Source organism: Corvus moneduloides, chromosome 2 (genome assembly GCF_009650955.1).
Source record: "Corvus moneduloides isolate bCorMon1 chromosome 2, bCorMon1.pri, whole genome shotgun sequence".
Classification (NCBI taxonomy): Eukaryota; Metazoa; Chordata; class Aves; order Passeriformes; family Corvidae; genus Corvus; species Corvus moneduloides.
This window is the reverse complement of record NC_045477.1, coordinates 82,691,017-82,706,797: the sequence shown is the minus strand read 5'-3', so window position 1 is coordinate 82,706,797 and position 15,781 is coordinate 82,691,017. Positions and strand designations below refer to the sequence as shown.

General features: G+C 39.9%; 1 protein-coding gene across 1 annotated transcript in view; it reads right to left on the bottom strand.

Annotated features, from left to right (window-relative positions):
• PCCA (propionyl-CoA carboxylase subunit alpha) overlaps positions 1 to 15,781 on the bottom strand; it is a 273,796-nt gene that overhangs the window by 4,222 nt on the left and 253,793 nt on the right. Inside the window, exon 22 of the mRNA XM_032100130.1 lies at positions 11,770 to 11,910. Within this exon, the coding sequence (XP_031956021.1) occupies positions 11,770 to 11,910 (141 nt within the window). The remainder of the gene's footprint in view (positions 1 to 11,769; positions 11,911 to 15,781) is intronic.

Here is a 15,781-nt window from a genome sequence, read left to right as displayed (position 1 = left end):
TGATGACTTCGGACTGACAGAAAGGAGCACACTGGTGAGGAGCCACCAGCTCTCATCCACAGGGGAAGCGCCACGGAGACAAACCCATCACTTTCACCACAGCTCAGAGCTCTTAAAAGGAAACCCCGAGGTTTCCTCTTTCTGCTAGTCTGTGTCCTGCTATAACAGGCATGTGCAAGCTCAAGGTCACCAGGAACCCACTGGGCTGCTCTGCTGGATTCCCTGTGCCTCCCAGTCAGATCCTCCCTCCAGTGTCTTGGACCACCTTGCACAGAGGAAAATGCCACTCAACGCTTGACAGTGGTTGGGGGGGCTGCCTAAACATGAGGGGCAAACCAGGGGATTGGGAATTTACCCGGTGTAACCCAGTGATCAGCCGGTCATCCCACAAAGATGATGTATGCCAGAGAGGGAAGGGTGCCAGGCCCTAAATGCCAGGATTTAGGATCTCTACACTCCTATGGGATGCCTGGTTCCAAGTGCCCACTGCAAGTCTTTTCATGGGCACTTTTGCAGATGGAGTCTGCTATTCCCTCATTATCCCAGCAAGTTTGGGATGCTTTCACTCTGATGTCAAGTTTCATTAAAGAGGATAATCTGAAACCTGCAGAAATCTGGTTTATGCACTGTTATATGTGCCAGTGCCAACAAAATGTTTGTTTATGTATACACATATATACACATAGATGTATTTCTCTAATTATATGTAAAATGAATAATACCTATTTAAGGACAAGTGTGTACCACTTTGGAGGAATATATTAACAGACAGATGTGAAGTCAGAGGTGAAATGCGCATTGCATGAAGAACATTCCAAAAATTTAAGTAAGCTATTTTTTCACTAACTGACTGAAAAGCACCGATGTCCGCCTATGGATTCTGAGCAAAACAAAACAAAAAACATTACCTTAAAAGGTGCTTACACACCCTTTCTCCAACAGACTGGCAACAACGGTATGACAGGTTTTAGAGGGTAAATACGGAAAGCATTTGCTATGGGAATATGGTGTACTAACTGGATACAGACAATAACCAAAACCCAGCACTTCACCTGCAGAAATTCCATCCTGAGCTTCAGGCAAGCATTTAAGTCATTAGCAGGTGTCCAATTCGGTGAATAGTATCAAAGACTTGTTCTTTGTCCCCAGTTATTTCCCCTCTATTCCCTTTGCCTGTCTTTTGTCTCCTTACACACCTGCTGCTCTGCCCTTAGCCTTGTCCCAGCAGCTCACTCTTCCCTTCCTTTCCTCTTCTCCTCCCCTTCTCCCTACCTCATTGCTTTTCTTCCATCTGCTCTGAACTTTCCACACATTTCTGAGGTTAAGAGGAAGCAATGAATATCTACTTTGGATTCAAAAAGCAGGAAAAAAAAACAGGCAAGAAAGTTTATTGGAAAAGGGTTTTGTTTTAATAATGCTATTACTAAAATATGTCTTTCAGAAATAACTTTGCCACCCTCTGGTTAAGCTCAGCTATCAGAGAGGCAAGAACACAAGCCTCTAGAGGTTGCTGGAGATTGAGATGCTAAGGAGGATAGATCTGAATTCAGTGGCCTAACTACAAGGCCACAAGAAACTCTTTCCTTGAGATATTACATGTAACTGTAAGATGGTTTCATCAAGAGGATGGTGTGCAAATGAACCAGTTAGCAATTATCCAAACAGAGTTCTGGAGACACATCTACAGGAAAAGACAGAATTGTCTCAGTAGATCTAAAGTATGGTGCTAAAATGCCAGGAAGTATTAGTGATTGTGGGATGGAAATATCCCTTAATCTGAATTTCTTCTCCATTTCCCCTCTTTCTCAAAAATAAAGTTTTTGTGTTTTCTATTATACCTGCTGGGTTGATGACAAAGGGAGCAGTGGAAGGAAATAAGCCCCTCAACCCACAAAATTTATAGTCGAAGTATCCAGTTAACATCTAGTCTTACTAATTTGAAAGGAAGGAGGCACTTTCAGCAGATATCACGTGTGAAAATGCCGTGTCAGTACTTCTGATGATGTGCAATTTGTTGAAAATTATCTTGGTGCAAGTGTCACTTGAGCACAGAAGTTTAATTACTGTTCTTATGTTAAACCTTTACAGCTCCACTCATTGTGTTGAAAAGCGACAAATCCTAAAATTAGGCACTTGTATCTCTCTTTCCTCTTTTTCAGTCTTTTGGGCATTGTCCAATTTCTTTCATTCTATAATTGCACATATCCTTTTGCCTGTTATTTAGCCTGCAAATGAAAACTGCAGAGATGTGTACAACTTCTTGCTGTCTAACTTATTTAAGGATTTATCTGGACCATTTTTAATGCTGCATTTTCATAGTGTAATTTATTTCTTTCAGTGGATGGTAAACCAGTGAAAACCACCATCTTTACATTTCCATTTAGAGAGGCCTCAGTGATGACCCAAATCTGTCAAAACAGGCAACTAAAATCAAACAACAAATCTCATTTATTTGAACCAAGTAAAGTAAAAGGGCTCCTTTTCTTAAAAGACATTAATCTCAGGTATCTTTTTCACAGAGTTACACTACAGACAAATCGACCTTTACGTTGTTTGGTATATCAAAATAAATGAGTGATTACCTGCTAGACCTGCAGTCTGTATTTTAGCAGTTTATTTCTGCACAGTGCAGTTCAAAGTAGCTGTTCAGTTTTGTTCTCCATAGAGTGGAAAAGAAAAAGAAACAGAAGAGAAAAAGAAAAAAAGAGAAGAAAAAGGATCATTGAAGAGAGGGGTACTTAACATCTCGATGCTGCTAGCAATTGTAATGTGAATTTGGGAACAGCCGATGGTGCTGTCTGAATAACTCAGGGACTGCACCGTGGTTGTTCTCTTCGCTGGCCGAAAGGTTACACAGGGAACTGTCTCCGGTCATTTCCCAACCAAGCAACTCACGCCACAGGGTGGAAGCAGAATCTGAGGAGCAGCAACGCCGACCCGCTCTCATTGCACCTACATGAGGGCCATAAAGACTATCCACGCTCAGAGATAGGGCTCTTTAAAGCTCAGAAGCACAAAAAGACAGCGCACACCCGAGGGCATTGCTACCACGGGATCTTTGTGAATATGGTGCACTTTCTGCAGACTTTTGTGCGTCATCGGACAAAGACTTAATGATTGTGACAGGACGTCTCCCGTGTTAGGCTTACAAAATGGTCACAAGCCCCACAAGTCTTTCTGATAAACCCAATGGGCACTGATGTATTTCCCCGCTCTCTGTCTAATTGGTGTAAAGTTTGCAGATCTGAATCACGGATCTTTTATCCAGCTTGCTGCGTCCTCTCCTTTGACATGAGGTCAGGGTTCACATTCGCATCCGATTATCGAAGTGGCACTCATTAACCGGCAGCCTGCCTCGCACCAAAATGAGTTCGCTGGAAGGGGAACTCGGCCCATTTACTCAGCAGATTTCAGCATTTTAAGGAGGCCCGAATGTCACACAGTATTGCTACGTTTTGAGGAGTTTCAGACATCTCCAGCTGATGATTAATTGTGAGTGATGGGAAATAAAATCCAGTAAAGCCAGCTGCTTGCCATGGTCGGCAAAATTACTATAATGGATATAGGCTGCCAATTTTCCAGTTTTACTGGCAAGTCTTCCAAGTGTAATTAAGGGAAGTTATAAATGATATGGAAATCTATCAAGTCCCATTTATTTTCAGAGGACTCTTTCCCCTGAGACTTTTATCTTCAAGCTTATAGTTTGCTTTGTTGTGCTAATGATTTAAACCACTTCTTATTTCTGATTAAAGCCCCCAATATCCTTCACAAGAAGTTAGATCCACTTTATTCAGAAGGATTTAAAGAAACAGAAGCCTTTTTAAAGTTGTGTTTGTAAGCTGTGCTGAGCTCCCACTTCCTCTGTGGAGGTGTAACAGAGCATCCTCCATCTTAGGCACCTCACTACCATCTGGATTTCCACTTCTGACAAATTCTGGGGACAGTGAGAGATTTGGTGGGGAAGAAGGGAGAGAAAAGAGTGAATAAAAATAAAATAAAATTTTAAAAATCCACCATCAATGAAACCCCAACTTGCCTCCCAATCCTAAATCCTTCAAAAACAAAGATCATAGATGCTGCTTAGACACCAGAGATTTAGCACAGAGTGGTGTTGCTCACTAATGTTGTTTGATTTGGAATAAAAGCATGAAAATGATGTGCAAAGGCCTAAAATTGGAGATGTAAAGGATGACTGCACAGTATTCCATTTCTCAATTTCATCCTTCAGAGCCACAAAATGGGGGTGATACAGTTACTGGATGAGATTTACAGTAACAGCTGTGGTCTTCCCACACAAGGGAGGACCTTCTAATGGGCTAAGGTCTGTTTTGAACAGACGGGGAGTAGCAAAACAAGGTTCCCTATTAAGGGTGTGCAGTAATATTCCAGATAAAGAAAATGAGTAGTGGTAGTCAGATTGCTTTAAAAGACCTAAATCTCCTTTTGCTGTTAAAAAAAAAAAAAAACAAACTAGAGCTATTTTAGAAAGTGCTAACTGCTAAATAAACGAAAGATATGTAAATGTGAGGGTTTGTTTTTTCCTTAATCTCCTCCCTACAAACTGTAAAGAATGCATAGGAACCAGTGCCAGGGGCATATGGCTTTCTCCTGTGCTGAACATTCATACAAAAGACAGGTTCATCAGTCATTGAAGTATCTGGATAAAAAATTAGCTCCTGATGGATGGTATTTAGAGCTTACCTGCTGCTAGTACATTACCAGAGAAGCACAGGTTTTGAAACCCACATGACATTAGAAACTGCAGACCATGAAATACCCCACGTGCAGACGCGCTCATAATGTACACCAGGTTATACAAAATAAGAAATAAGCTATTTAAACCCTCTGCCTAAAATTGGGCCCGCTGCAAGGAACCCTGGGTCAGCCCTACACAGGCCAATTAATGCACAGCATCTGCTGTATAGAAGCCGTGCATGAAGCACTTCCGAATGATTTCAGCAATTAAAAGAAAACTGTTTCCTGCCTGTTTTGACAGCAACTGTTTCAATGCAAGAGTGAGCACCAAATCATTGTGTGCAGCTGAAAAAATTAAGTCTCTTTTTTTTATCTTGTGAAAAGGAGGTGGGAGGGATGAAGATTTCTTACGGAATCGGATCGCTCTTTTGTTGTCCGACATTCTGTGTTTTTCTGCCAAATTAGACAGAAGGCTCCAAGGGTTTACGGGGCCCTCTACAGTATCACCTTCTGGTGCACTGTGGCTCCCTAAAAAGACGGATCAATATCAACCCTGCTGATTTGCCTACAAAAGTGAAAATCCCTCAATTACATTTTAAGACCATTATATTTAGAACACAGGTGCTCTGATGCGTAACATTTTTAAGGCTCTTAGAGCTTTAGTGGAAAAAACCAATGACAGCCCTAAGCAAACATAGGCTTAGATTTGGTTAAAAGTGAAGTGAGAGTTGTATTTTATTGGTATCTCTATGCTGCAGCTTAAGGTCTTGTCGAGCCTTGTAAGTAAAAAGGGACGATGCAAGATAGTGCCATATGAAAGAGAGTTGTTATCCTCTCTTGTAGCCCTCTGCAAAATAGTTGCAAACATGCAACTTGTTTATGCTCGTGCAAAACCACTGAACAGTGAATTAAGTATGCATTCACTGCATGCTTAATAGATACTGGGAAGATACTGGGAATTTCATTTGTTTGTTTAAACTTAGTCCGTGCTAGTATCATTCCCTTCCCAGATTTTTTTCTCTCTGACTTGTTGGCAGTCTGGCAGCCAGCATCCAACAAGAAAACAAATCAAGAGGAATTGGATGAGCAACAATTGCAATTCCTTGGCATTGTCCATTACCATGTAAAATAATTAGTACAACTTTTCTCTACTTTCCAAATTAATTTTGAAACCAGAGCTACAGAACTGCAAATATAATCAGCAGCAATTAATAGTACTTGACAAATCACTACTAAACTTTTTTTGCCACACTCCTTTAACGAATGAATCTGAACACAGCACATCCCACATCTTATGACCTCTGACTAAAGGTCACTGATGTCCCCCTGACAGCAATCAGCACTGGTCATTGCACTCCCACTTATCCAAAACACCCTGCCCCAACTGCCTCTGCCATCCCAGGGTGCTGGGGAAGTGATATGCAGGCAGAGCACTTCTGGGGCTATTCTTTGGCTAACTCAGCCCAACCTGTAGCAGTCAACTTTTTTAGTAACACCTAAAAAGTTGTTTGTTACTTGAAAAGACAAAGCACACCAAAATAATAATTTAAAAATTGTATTAATTCATCTCAAGGGATTGGTAACATTTTTTCCCCTAGGAGGAAACTCTAATAATATTAACTATTTCTAATTGACCATCAAAATAGGATTTCCTTCTTAACTACACCGTACTCGAACACAAATCTCAAACTGTGCAATTGCATAAAATATACAGTAAGTTTTTTTTCCAAGTCAAATATAAAAAAATACATAAATACATTATGAACTATTATTATAATTAATTTTTTTAAATGTAGCCACAATTAGTACTTGTGGCCCCATGTAATAAGAATGGTGAAATATTTGAATACTTTTACTCTTGAAATTATACAACTGTGAAAAAGTTTTCATTTCCTGTTTACTGACGGGGTTTTTCCCCTAAAAGATATGCCCCAAGAAAATTGTCAAATACATAGAATCATAAAAACAACGTGAGGTTTGTGACTGTATTTTGTCAAGTTTGCAAATTCCCTTCAACTGACAAGTGGAGTTTTTATTTGCTCTGAAGAACAGGAGCAAGGAAAGGAGGGAAAGGGAAAGAAAGAGGAAAGACAACTATAAGAGAAAAAGGTTCACACACAAGAGAAAAGTACTATTCGAACTAAATAACATCTTACTAAATTACTGATACCATATTCATCCAAATAGAATGTGAAACATAAGCAAATACATTTTTACAGTTTTAACCTGGATGTTGTTTCTCTGCTGTAAATTCCAATTAGTATAAGATTAAAAAAGAGAATTTTTTTTTTTTAAGATTTTGAGGTCTGAATGGCAAATACAACTTTAAACAATACACAACTGCCTGATGGCAACAAGTAAATTTAGAACTTCACCTTTTCTTTCACAAGAATGAATAAAGTAGTGACAAACAGAATTTAGAAAGCTGTTTTGTTTTGGTCTTTAGTAGTGAGCATTTCAGCAGTAGAGGTCAAGCAAAACATCTTTTCCCACAGCAAAAACTTCCCAAGGCTTGTGAGATGGAAAATCGTGAATAAAGATTTTTTTTTAAAAATATTCTTCTAAAGAATAACAAGAGAAATTGAAATAAAATGCATGCAACTGAACTGAAAGAGGAATGCAGTTTAAAACTTTTTCTTCAATTACTTTTAAAAGGTGGTAACTTTTACAAGTTATACAGCTGAAAAAGCAGCCTTCAAGTTACCCAATTTTGAAATTACTGAGACAATTAGCATCTACATTTAACAGCTGACATTTTGGTAGGAAAAAAATCGGTGCAGTATTAATCCCCACGGCTACACTAGCATCAATCTGAAATCATAAGGAATTTTCATATGAGAAAAGTACATTTAAAAAATTGTTTGAATGGTGATAACTTCCAAAACCTGGAGTACTCAACCTACTGGAAAGAGGAAATTTAGAAACTTTGGTGAAAGTAAGCAATAGTCCTCTTCTTTTAGCTGCAGTCCTACAAAGGCTCAGTAACACTGGGGTGTTTACCCAGAGGTGCTTTCCTTTTACATATTTGGGGGGGGGGGGGAGGGGGGAAGGGGGGAATCATTAAAGTGATTTAGGTTGCCAGGTATTAGGCATTAGCTTATTGACCAATGCTTGGCTTAGTAATGACACCCATCCTGGCTAATGTTAGTAAAAAAGAAAAACGACCAACAGAAACATACAGCTAGAAGAAAAACACCTTTGCATTCCTGACAGGCAGAACCCTGAAAAAGCAAAAACTATTTTCATAGGTGAAAATATAGCAAAGACTGCAGGACAATCAGGACAGCTAAGATCTTTCTTTGTTGCTGTCGATGGTTCAGATTACCAAAGTTGGAATCAGCAGTGGCAACACTTTGGGTGTGTTTGCTTTAGGAACAACAACATTGCTTTACCTGTGCAACCATTAGGATCTAGATCTATCCCCGCTCCTGCACTTTCAGTGCACAGAATCCTACATGCACACAAACCAAGCCAAACAACTCAACACAAAGAAGAAATGTTTTCAAGTGCCCGCCCGTGTCCTGCCCTCTGAGTAAATAAAGGAATTTGTGCAGCTTTAGTAGTTTTTATGTTGCTGTCTTTGTGGTAGCTGTGGGTGAGATTAGAACCATGTGCAGTGCCATCTCCACACTCTGGCATAAAAATCCTGCTGTGTGCTAGCAGGGCTGGATTGTGCTGCCAGCAGGGTCAGCAGAAACAGAGCGAGTTCCTTGCCTGGACTCTTGAAGTCCAGTGGTTTCTCTGGACCATGGCACCATGAGGAACCAAAAAGTAATTCTCCCAAAACCAAATTTCATCCTAATGCACACGATCATTAACAACCTACTAAGAAAACAAATACACAAACACCTTAATTCTCCAATAAGGGATATATTTCCTATATTAATGGGACTGTGTTATCATGAGGAATGTAATCTAAATTTAAATCTTCTTTCCCTAAATAATATTAACCTTCTTTCTAGTCAGCCAGATTTCTGTTTCATTGTTTATGTTGCTTTCTGCTTCTGAGTGCCTTCATTGTGCTTCCAGGAATAACTGAGTGACAACTAATTACAGTCTTCTGATCACATGAAGGAAAATAAAGAAAGTAGAAAGTAACTAAAAACCTAAAGAAATTGGCAGCATCACAAGTTCTGCTTCTATCTAAATGACAAACAGCACTTCCCCACTGTGTTACTAAAATCTACAGATCATCTTACAGACAAAAAAAAAATAAATTCCTTGCATATGCAATATCTTTTGGCAAAAAATGAATTGAAAACTGCTTATCAGACCAGCTGGATAGAGGATGCTCACGCAATCTTCTATCAGGCTTCATCAGACCAAAGTATTTCTCAGCAACAGCAGACGAAAGAGAACACTATGCTTCAAGTAAAAACAATGACACATTGAGTGGGGAAAACTAACCCAGAGATCAGCACTGCTTTCTCATTTGGCTACAGAAACATGGAGGGGGACTAACAAACGCCGTATGCTTTACCTGACCAGGCACGATGCCCTGGAGCTGAACCGTAGGCAATAAACACGAGTTTGCCAGTGCGGCCAGTCAGACAAAGATGAGATGACCCTCTCTAGGTGCTTTTTCACCACTTGTAAAGTTGCACCTGAAGGAGGGGGATGACAGCTCAGCTCCCCGTGCTACTGACCACTCTGAGAGTGTCTCTCTGAGCACAGAGACTGTGCTGCACTAACACCGTAGTGCGCAGCTCACAGCTTAGGGCAAACAGTCTCAGAGCAGCTATAACCAGACAGCTTTATTGCTAGCAGCAGCAACACCTGAAGGGAAAGATGGACAACTACCTAACGTTCTCCCATTTTTCAGCTGTGCTGTTTTCACACACCGTGCAAATTTGAGCTGCCAAACCCAGTGGCAAGCACACAGAATAGGAGCTACTTAAATTCCCATTTCTCCAGCGCACTAAAGACTTTTCCCAAGCAGTGTAACAAAAAGAGCTGTATTTATCAAGGAGCTACGGCTCCCTGCCCATCATGCCTTCAGCAGCTGTAGTGGGTGAGCTGGTTTCTGACAGACAGCCAGGATGCGTAATCTGAATCCCACCATCCCACTGCTCATTCAGTGCCGATAGCTGATGTTACCCTCATTCGCTTGCTGGCTTGCTTTTTTTTAACGTTTTGACACTAGTCCTGAAAAGGAAGGATTTAAGTTAAACCCTTTTCAACAACGCAAATGTGTTTTTTGCAATTAAAGCCACACAATTAGCAATGACAAGCTCAGGTCAGCAGAACATAGATTATGCCGTTCAGATGCTCTGCCTCAACTCAGTGCCTCCAGCAAAAAGCTGCAGGAGAGGAGAAGAGAAAAAAAACCTCACACACGTTATTTAAGAACTTGTGCTCTGATGCACAGCACCACTTGTGGATTTGTGGAGGAAGGTTCATTTATTTATTTACTTAAAATCCCTTAGGCTCTGGCCTCCTTCTCCACTGATTGTATTCCTTCAAGACAACAAGAACTATTCTTCGGGGCAAGAAGGCTGGTAAGATCTAGAATTAACTTCTCAAAAATAAATATTAAACAAAATTTTTAAGTCTTAAAATCCTTGACTTAAAAATGTTTCCCTTAATTCTTCACAAAAAGAAAAGTATTTGCTTATGATCTCCCTCATTCAGCCACTTGTATTGCCTAGACAGAGAAAGCAGATTCCTCTGTCCATGTCATGACATAAAGAATAATTTTAATTGAATACTGTTCTTTTGTTTTAAAGTATCTAAACTGTGTGTGTGCATGTATAGATCACAAACCAGAAAGCTAAGTGTAGAAGCTAAAAGAATTTCTAATTTCTTATCAGCTTAACTTAGATCTGTTTCCTCTGAAATGTTTTTATTTCATTATTACAAACATTGGCACCTACAGATCTTTTATATTAACATGATGACTTCGTTCTCGCTGTACACAGACAGAAATGACCATATATTTTAAAACCAAAGGTGGTATCATAGCAAAATGTAAGCAAATATACCACTTTGCCAGCATGATCGATGACTGCCACCTAGTAAGTGCAATGCCACTTTTGGATTTCAGATCTTGATCCCATTTCTGAATCATCTTTCAAGAAAATCTAGGTTTCATTGCCATAAATCATGAACCCTGTGACTAAAGTTTCTGTTTGTATCTAAGTGTCACATACATGTTTATGGCATCATTTAACTGACAACAGTACTTTAATATGCACGATCTGATTCAAATATTCCTGTGTCTGCAATCACTCCCTTGTTTTCAATGGTTATGAGAAATAAGGGCCTCGACCTTAGGAATAACATATGATACAATGTGGTAGAATTTAATATAAAGCTGAGTTCAAGTCAGTGTTTATACACAACTTTAAAACAAAAATTTGTTCCAACTCAAGGTGAGGTAAGGAGCACTGTAAATCCCCCAGACAGCAACAGCATAATCCCTTGCCCTTCTGTATGGCAAGTTTATTCCTTCTGCTAGACAAGAAGACTACCACATGAGACTGGAAATTACCAGCATAGAATTCCCAACTCATGTGTCTTGCAAAACGATAACACAAGGCTTCTTAAAAAAAAAAAAAAAAAAAGAAAAGAAAAAGGGGTAAAGTTAAATATCTGTCCCGTGTTCCTTTTTTTTCTAGTAATATTTTCATTACTTCAGGGCAGAAAATCAACAGTCTCCTCCTGCTAGCACTAACAGCTTTTATATATATGTGTGTGGGTGGGTATATATATACACACACATTTATGTGAATCTACACACAATTTCCTCCCGTGTACCCGTCTTGCCCTTCAAGGTATTTGGGATACAAAACCAAGCTATCTCTTTGAGTTTCTGCTGTGGACTTGTACCAGGCTGAAAATTTTCCTTTTAAAGCCAGTTTAATTTGAATTGTTTTTCCTTATTAGTTTTTATAATTCAAACTAAAAAGAGCACACATCCTTCTGCACACTTTATTTTACAGGTGATTTAAAGAAACAAAACCAAAACAACAAAACCCCCCCCCCAAACCGTGCGACCTGTAGTTTCAGTTGCACCAAGGAGAAATTTCTGTGCGATATATATGAAAACGCAGATATACAGATCGCATTTCTTACCATGTCCCCAGGCTTGACAGAAACTGCCACCACTGTTCCAGGCATGGGAGATCTCAAAATGCTGGAGGTGTCCTCTACTGCTTTCTCTGGCATGTACTTGCTCAGCTCCGCAGCAACCTTCGTCAGTATTTGCAATTTGTACTAAAGAATAGGAAGAGGAATGTTTTAGAAAACTGTGCCTTGGTGAATTCCAGTCAATAACCTGCATTATTTTATGGCATGTTTTTATGTAATACATCTGTTAGCTGTTCTTCACAGGAGTGTCTAAAAACACTGTTTGAAATCTTTATTCAGAGTTTCTTTTTTAGGATGTAGATAGAAGAATATGCAACCCCAGTTTGCAGCAAAGTGCACATAAAACAAAAGAATCAAGTACAGTAAAGAGATGTCAGACTCATTTTAAAATTGGGGGTAGAGAGGGGAGATGCAAATTTAAAAACAAAAATGCCCTTATGCTTGCTGCACATTATCTTTGGTGGATAAGGAATATTGAGGGATTCTTTTCTAGTGCAGTGATGAATTGGAAATTGACCTTTTGGGAAAGTCTGCCACACTTTCAATGACATGACTGATCTTACGTTTACCTTTTAAACATTTCTTTTTTACCATGCATTTAATGTTTGAAGTTAGCAATTTGCTTGGATTTTGCAATTAAAACCTATTAACCGATTTCAATTCTGATTTTTCATGCATAAGCAGAACAATCAAACGTTGTTGTATTGAATATGCTTTATCTGCAACAAAACCCATTCAGCAGCCAATATCTATATTGAGAAAATAATGTTTTCTCTAGTATATTTTATAGCAATTAAAAACGGAAGGGAATTTGATGACCCTCAGGTGAGAGCATCCCTTTAAAAAAAAACCTTTCTGAAGGCATATAAACGTTGCCTAAAGTGATTTCGGCCCCAGGGTTTTAGTTTTTAAAAACTTGCCATCAGCTGGCGAGCTCCCTGCCCTCGGACAAACGGACGGACGGACAGACGGCACCGGAGCATCCGGGAGGGAGCGCCCGGAGCCAGTAGATGGCAGCAGGTCTCTGTGTGACACTGCCGCCTCGCCGGGGCACACCGAGCGAAGGCCAGCGCCGCACTTCATCAATAATTCAAACAAAGGTTTTAATAATAAGCATTCGACGGACGGCATTTACAATTCAAATGCGTGTTTTGCTGATGTAAAGTTCAACACCTTGCTTGGAACAGTATGTTTTCCTCCAAAACAATTAGCTATTGTTTTATTAACAATAAAATGTCTTTACTTTTCATTTTTACATGGACAGAAAAAATCCGATATCCTTATGGTGAAGGTAAAGGGGGACTCTACCTTCTGCTTCAGTAGGAAGCAGAACAAGGTATTTAGAAATACATGCAAAAGGTGATTAACTCTGCAGTGACATCTTTAAAATGCAGCTTTCAAAGCCAAATTAAAACCACGTAACAGAGGATTATCATCCTCCATAAATGGTGTGTGGACACACAACATTTTGTGAGATGAACAGTGCAGCAGCCATTCACCCAGAAATACTTGCTTCTAACCAGAAATAGAGGCAAATAGTTACATGAACCGATCCACCATACGCCAGTAAGTGCAATAAAATGCCACAGCAATATTCCCTGAAGCTGCAAGGGGCACCCAAAGATCGGAGGACCCATTCCCAGCCATGTGCCTCGGTTACAATTGACGGGGCACGGGGAAACCAGCACCATTTTGTATGCAGAAAGCAGCTTTAACTCCAAGCCTCCCGCAGGCATCATCATGGCAATTAAGACTGTGGCACTCACAATTTCCACCCAAAAAACCCAGCTAGCTCTCTCCCTGCTCAAGCAACTGCGTTCAGTGCGCTGTGCTCGCCGCAGTTCTTTTTCCAGGAGCGAGGTGCACGTGTGCGAGCAGACGCGCGCACGGACACGCGCTCCCGTGTGTAGGGAGAGGGCAGGCGATGCCTATAGGAGAATTGGCGACATAAGTTGCAAATAGAATTGCAGCAGTGTGACAAGTCAAATAATAACATCTTATGCGTGTTTCTTTACTCTTGAGTGTCTGTTTTGCAATCAAGACATACAAGTGTCTGCCAGTTTCTGAAGGATATGATCCTTAAGTGAAATTACTGTGCAAATAAAAGCTTTTTACTCCTATTAAAATTCATCTGAGTCATAAGTGGCAAGGAAAAAAAGCTTGCAGAGTGTATTCTGCTGTCAATCTAATAAACATTCTGTGTAGAGGGACTATTTATCAAAGATAAATTGTACTTAAAAGTCCTTCATTAAATCTATGGGGGGGAATATAATTACACCAAATTGCACAGTTTCAGTATCCATGGTTGGTGTCTTCTTTGTACTCAGAGTTTGAAAATAAATTTTCAAAAAAGAAAGAAGAAAAAGGAAGAACACAGAAATAAGTTATATTTGTGGACTGTATGCTTCTTGCAAGAGACTATTTTGATATGATTTTAAAGGATTAGGTTTAGATGCCATTTAGTTTTTTAAGCCACATTAACACTGCTGAGCTGCCCAATTTCAAAATTTAAACTTGAAGAGAAAGCCAGACCTTCTGCATTCATCTAGGTTACAGTATTTCACAGGGGTTGAAATACAGAATTCCCTATGCACTTCGCAACATTCAGCAGTGGGGGAAAAACATATTCCTCAGTATGCTGCACTTTAAAGCTCAGTTCTCCACACCAAGCTAAAATATCCCTACCAAACATTGTTTTTACTATCTTTATAATTTTCATATCTTTTAGATTCCTTTCTCTGCAGGACTCCTGCTTTGCTTGGAGTGAGATGTAAGAGTCAGTACTCTCAAAGCTTTAGAACGCAGGTCTTTGTTATTGATGAGCTGTTCCTTTTCCTTTTGTATTTGTTTATTGTTCTTTAGTCTGTTTGGGGGATAAGCAAGTTACTGTAATCAAAAAGTAAAAAATAACAACAGTAAACTTCTGGGGAAAGGCCTTTTTTGGCACAGTTGGTTCACAAATGACCTTTCAGAATATAAAAAGACAAAGCCGCAAAGAAAGGTTCCTTCTCTAAGATTACCTTTGATGTATTTCTGCTGCTGGCTGGACCCCACTAAATACCTGCATAAATATCCCTTTCTGATGCTGCTCCTTATCCCTGGAGGTGAGCTGTGCAGTGGGGTGCAGGGTGCCGTTCACCTAACCCGGGTGCCGCCTGCAGCTCGGTGAGAGGCACAGGACTCTCTGGAAGACCACGTCAAAAAATGCCTGCCTGCCAGTGCTGCTACAACAAAGACAATTAAGAAAATACCACATTTTTTCATTACATGACAAACACTGCTGCTATGCCTTTGATTTAGCGAGAACAATGCTGAACATAGGAAGCAGAAGTTTTGATATGCTACTAACCAAATGCGGATGAGGTTCTGATTTTCTTCCTTTATCCTCAGGAGGAGGAGGAGATGGGAGAAAGAAGGGGGCGTAAATTGGGGAAGGCTGTTAAGTTTGGGTTATAAATAGAGACCAGGAGGTTTCCACTGGCCTAAACCAGAAGAAACATTTGTTGGAGTCATAAATAGATTGCAGGTGGACTCTGAGAGCAGGGAAATCTGCTAGCCATCAGATCTGTGCTGATGAGTAGTTGTCACCAGCCACTGCTCCACTCTACAGGGTTTCAAAGCCTAATTCTGCCAGCCAAAGTAAAGTCAGTAAAGCAGTACCAAAAGGAGCCATACAGCTTTTGATGGCATAGAAAACAGGTGTTTCTTTTCCACCAGACCACTGGAGTCCGCAGTCAGTTGACAAAAATTATAGTAGGGAGAAGTGATGTTACTCAATAGTTTTCTAAGGGTAACAGCTGTCCTACCTCTCCCACTAAATGAATTGGATGTTTATGTAATGCAAAACAACCTCTTAGAACCAAATCTCCATGACAAAAATAAGAACACAAAAAGGTGCAATAATAGCAATACAGGGTGGGGGTGGGGAAGAAGAAAGCAAATACAATGAAAATTACATCTTGGGTTTTGTGGATTTTTTTTGTCAATACATACCCTA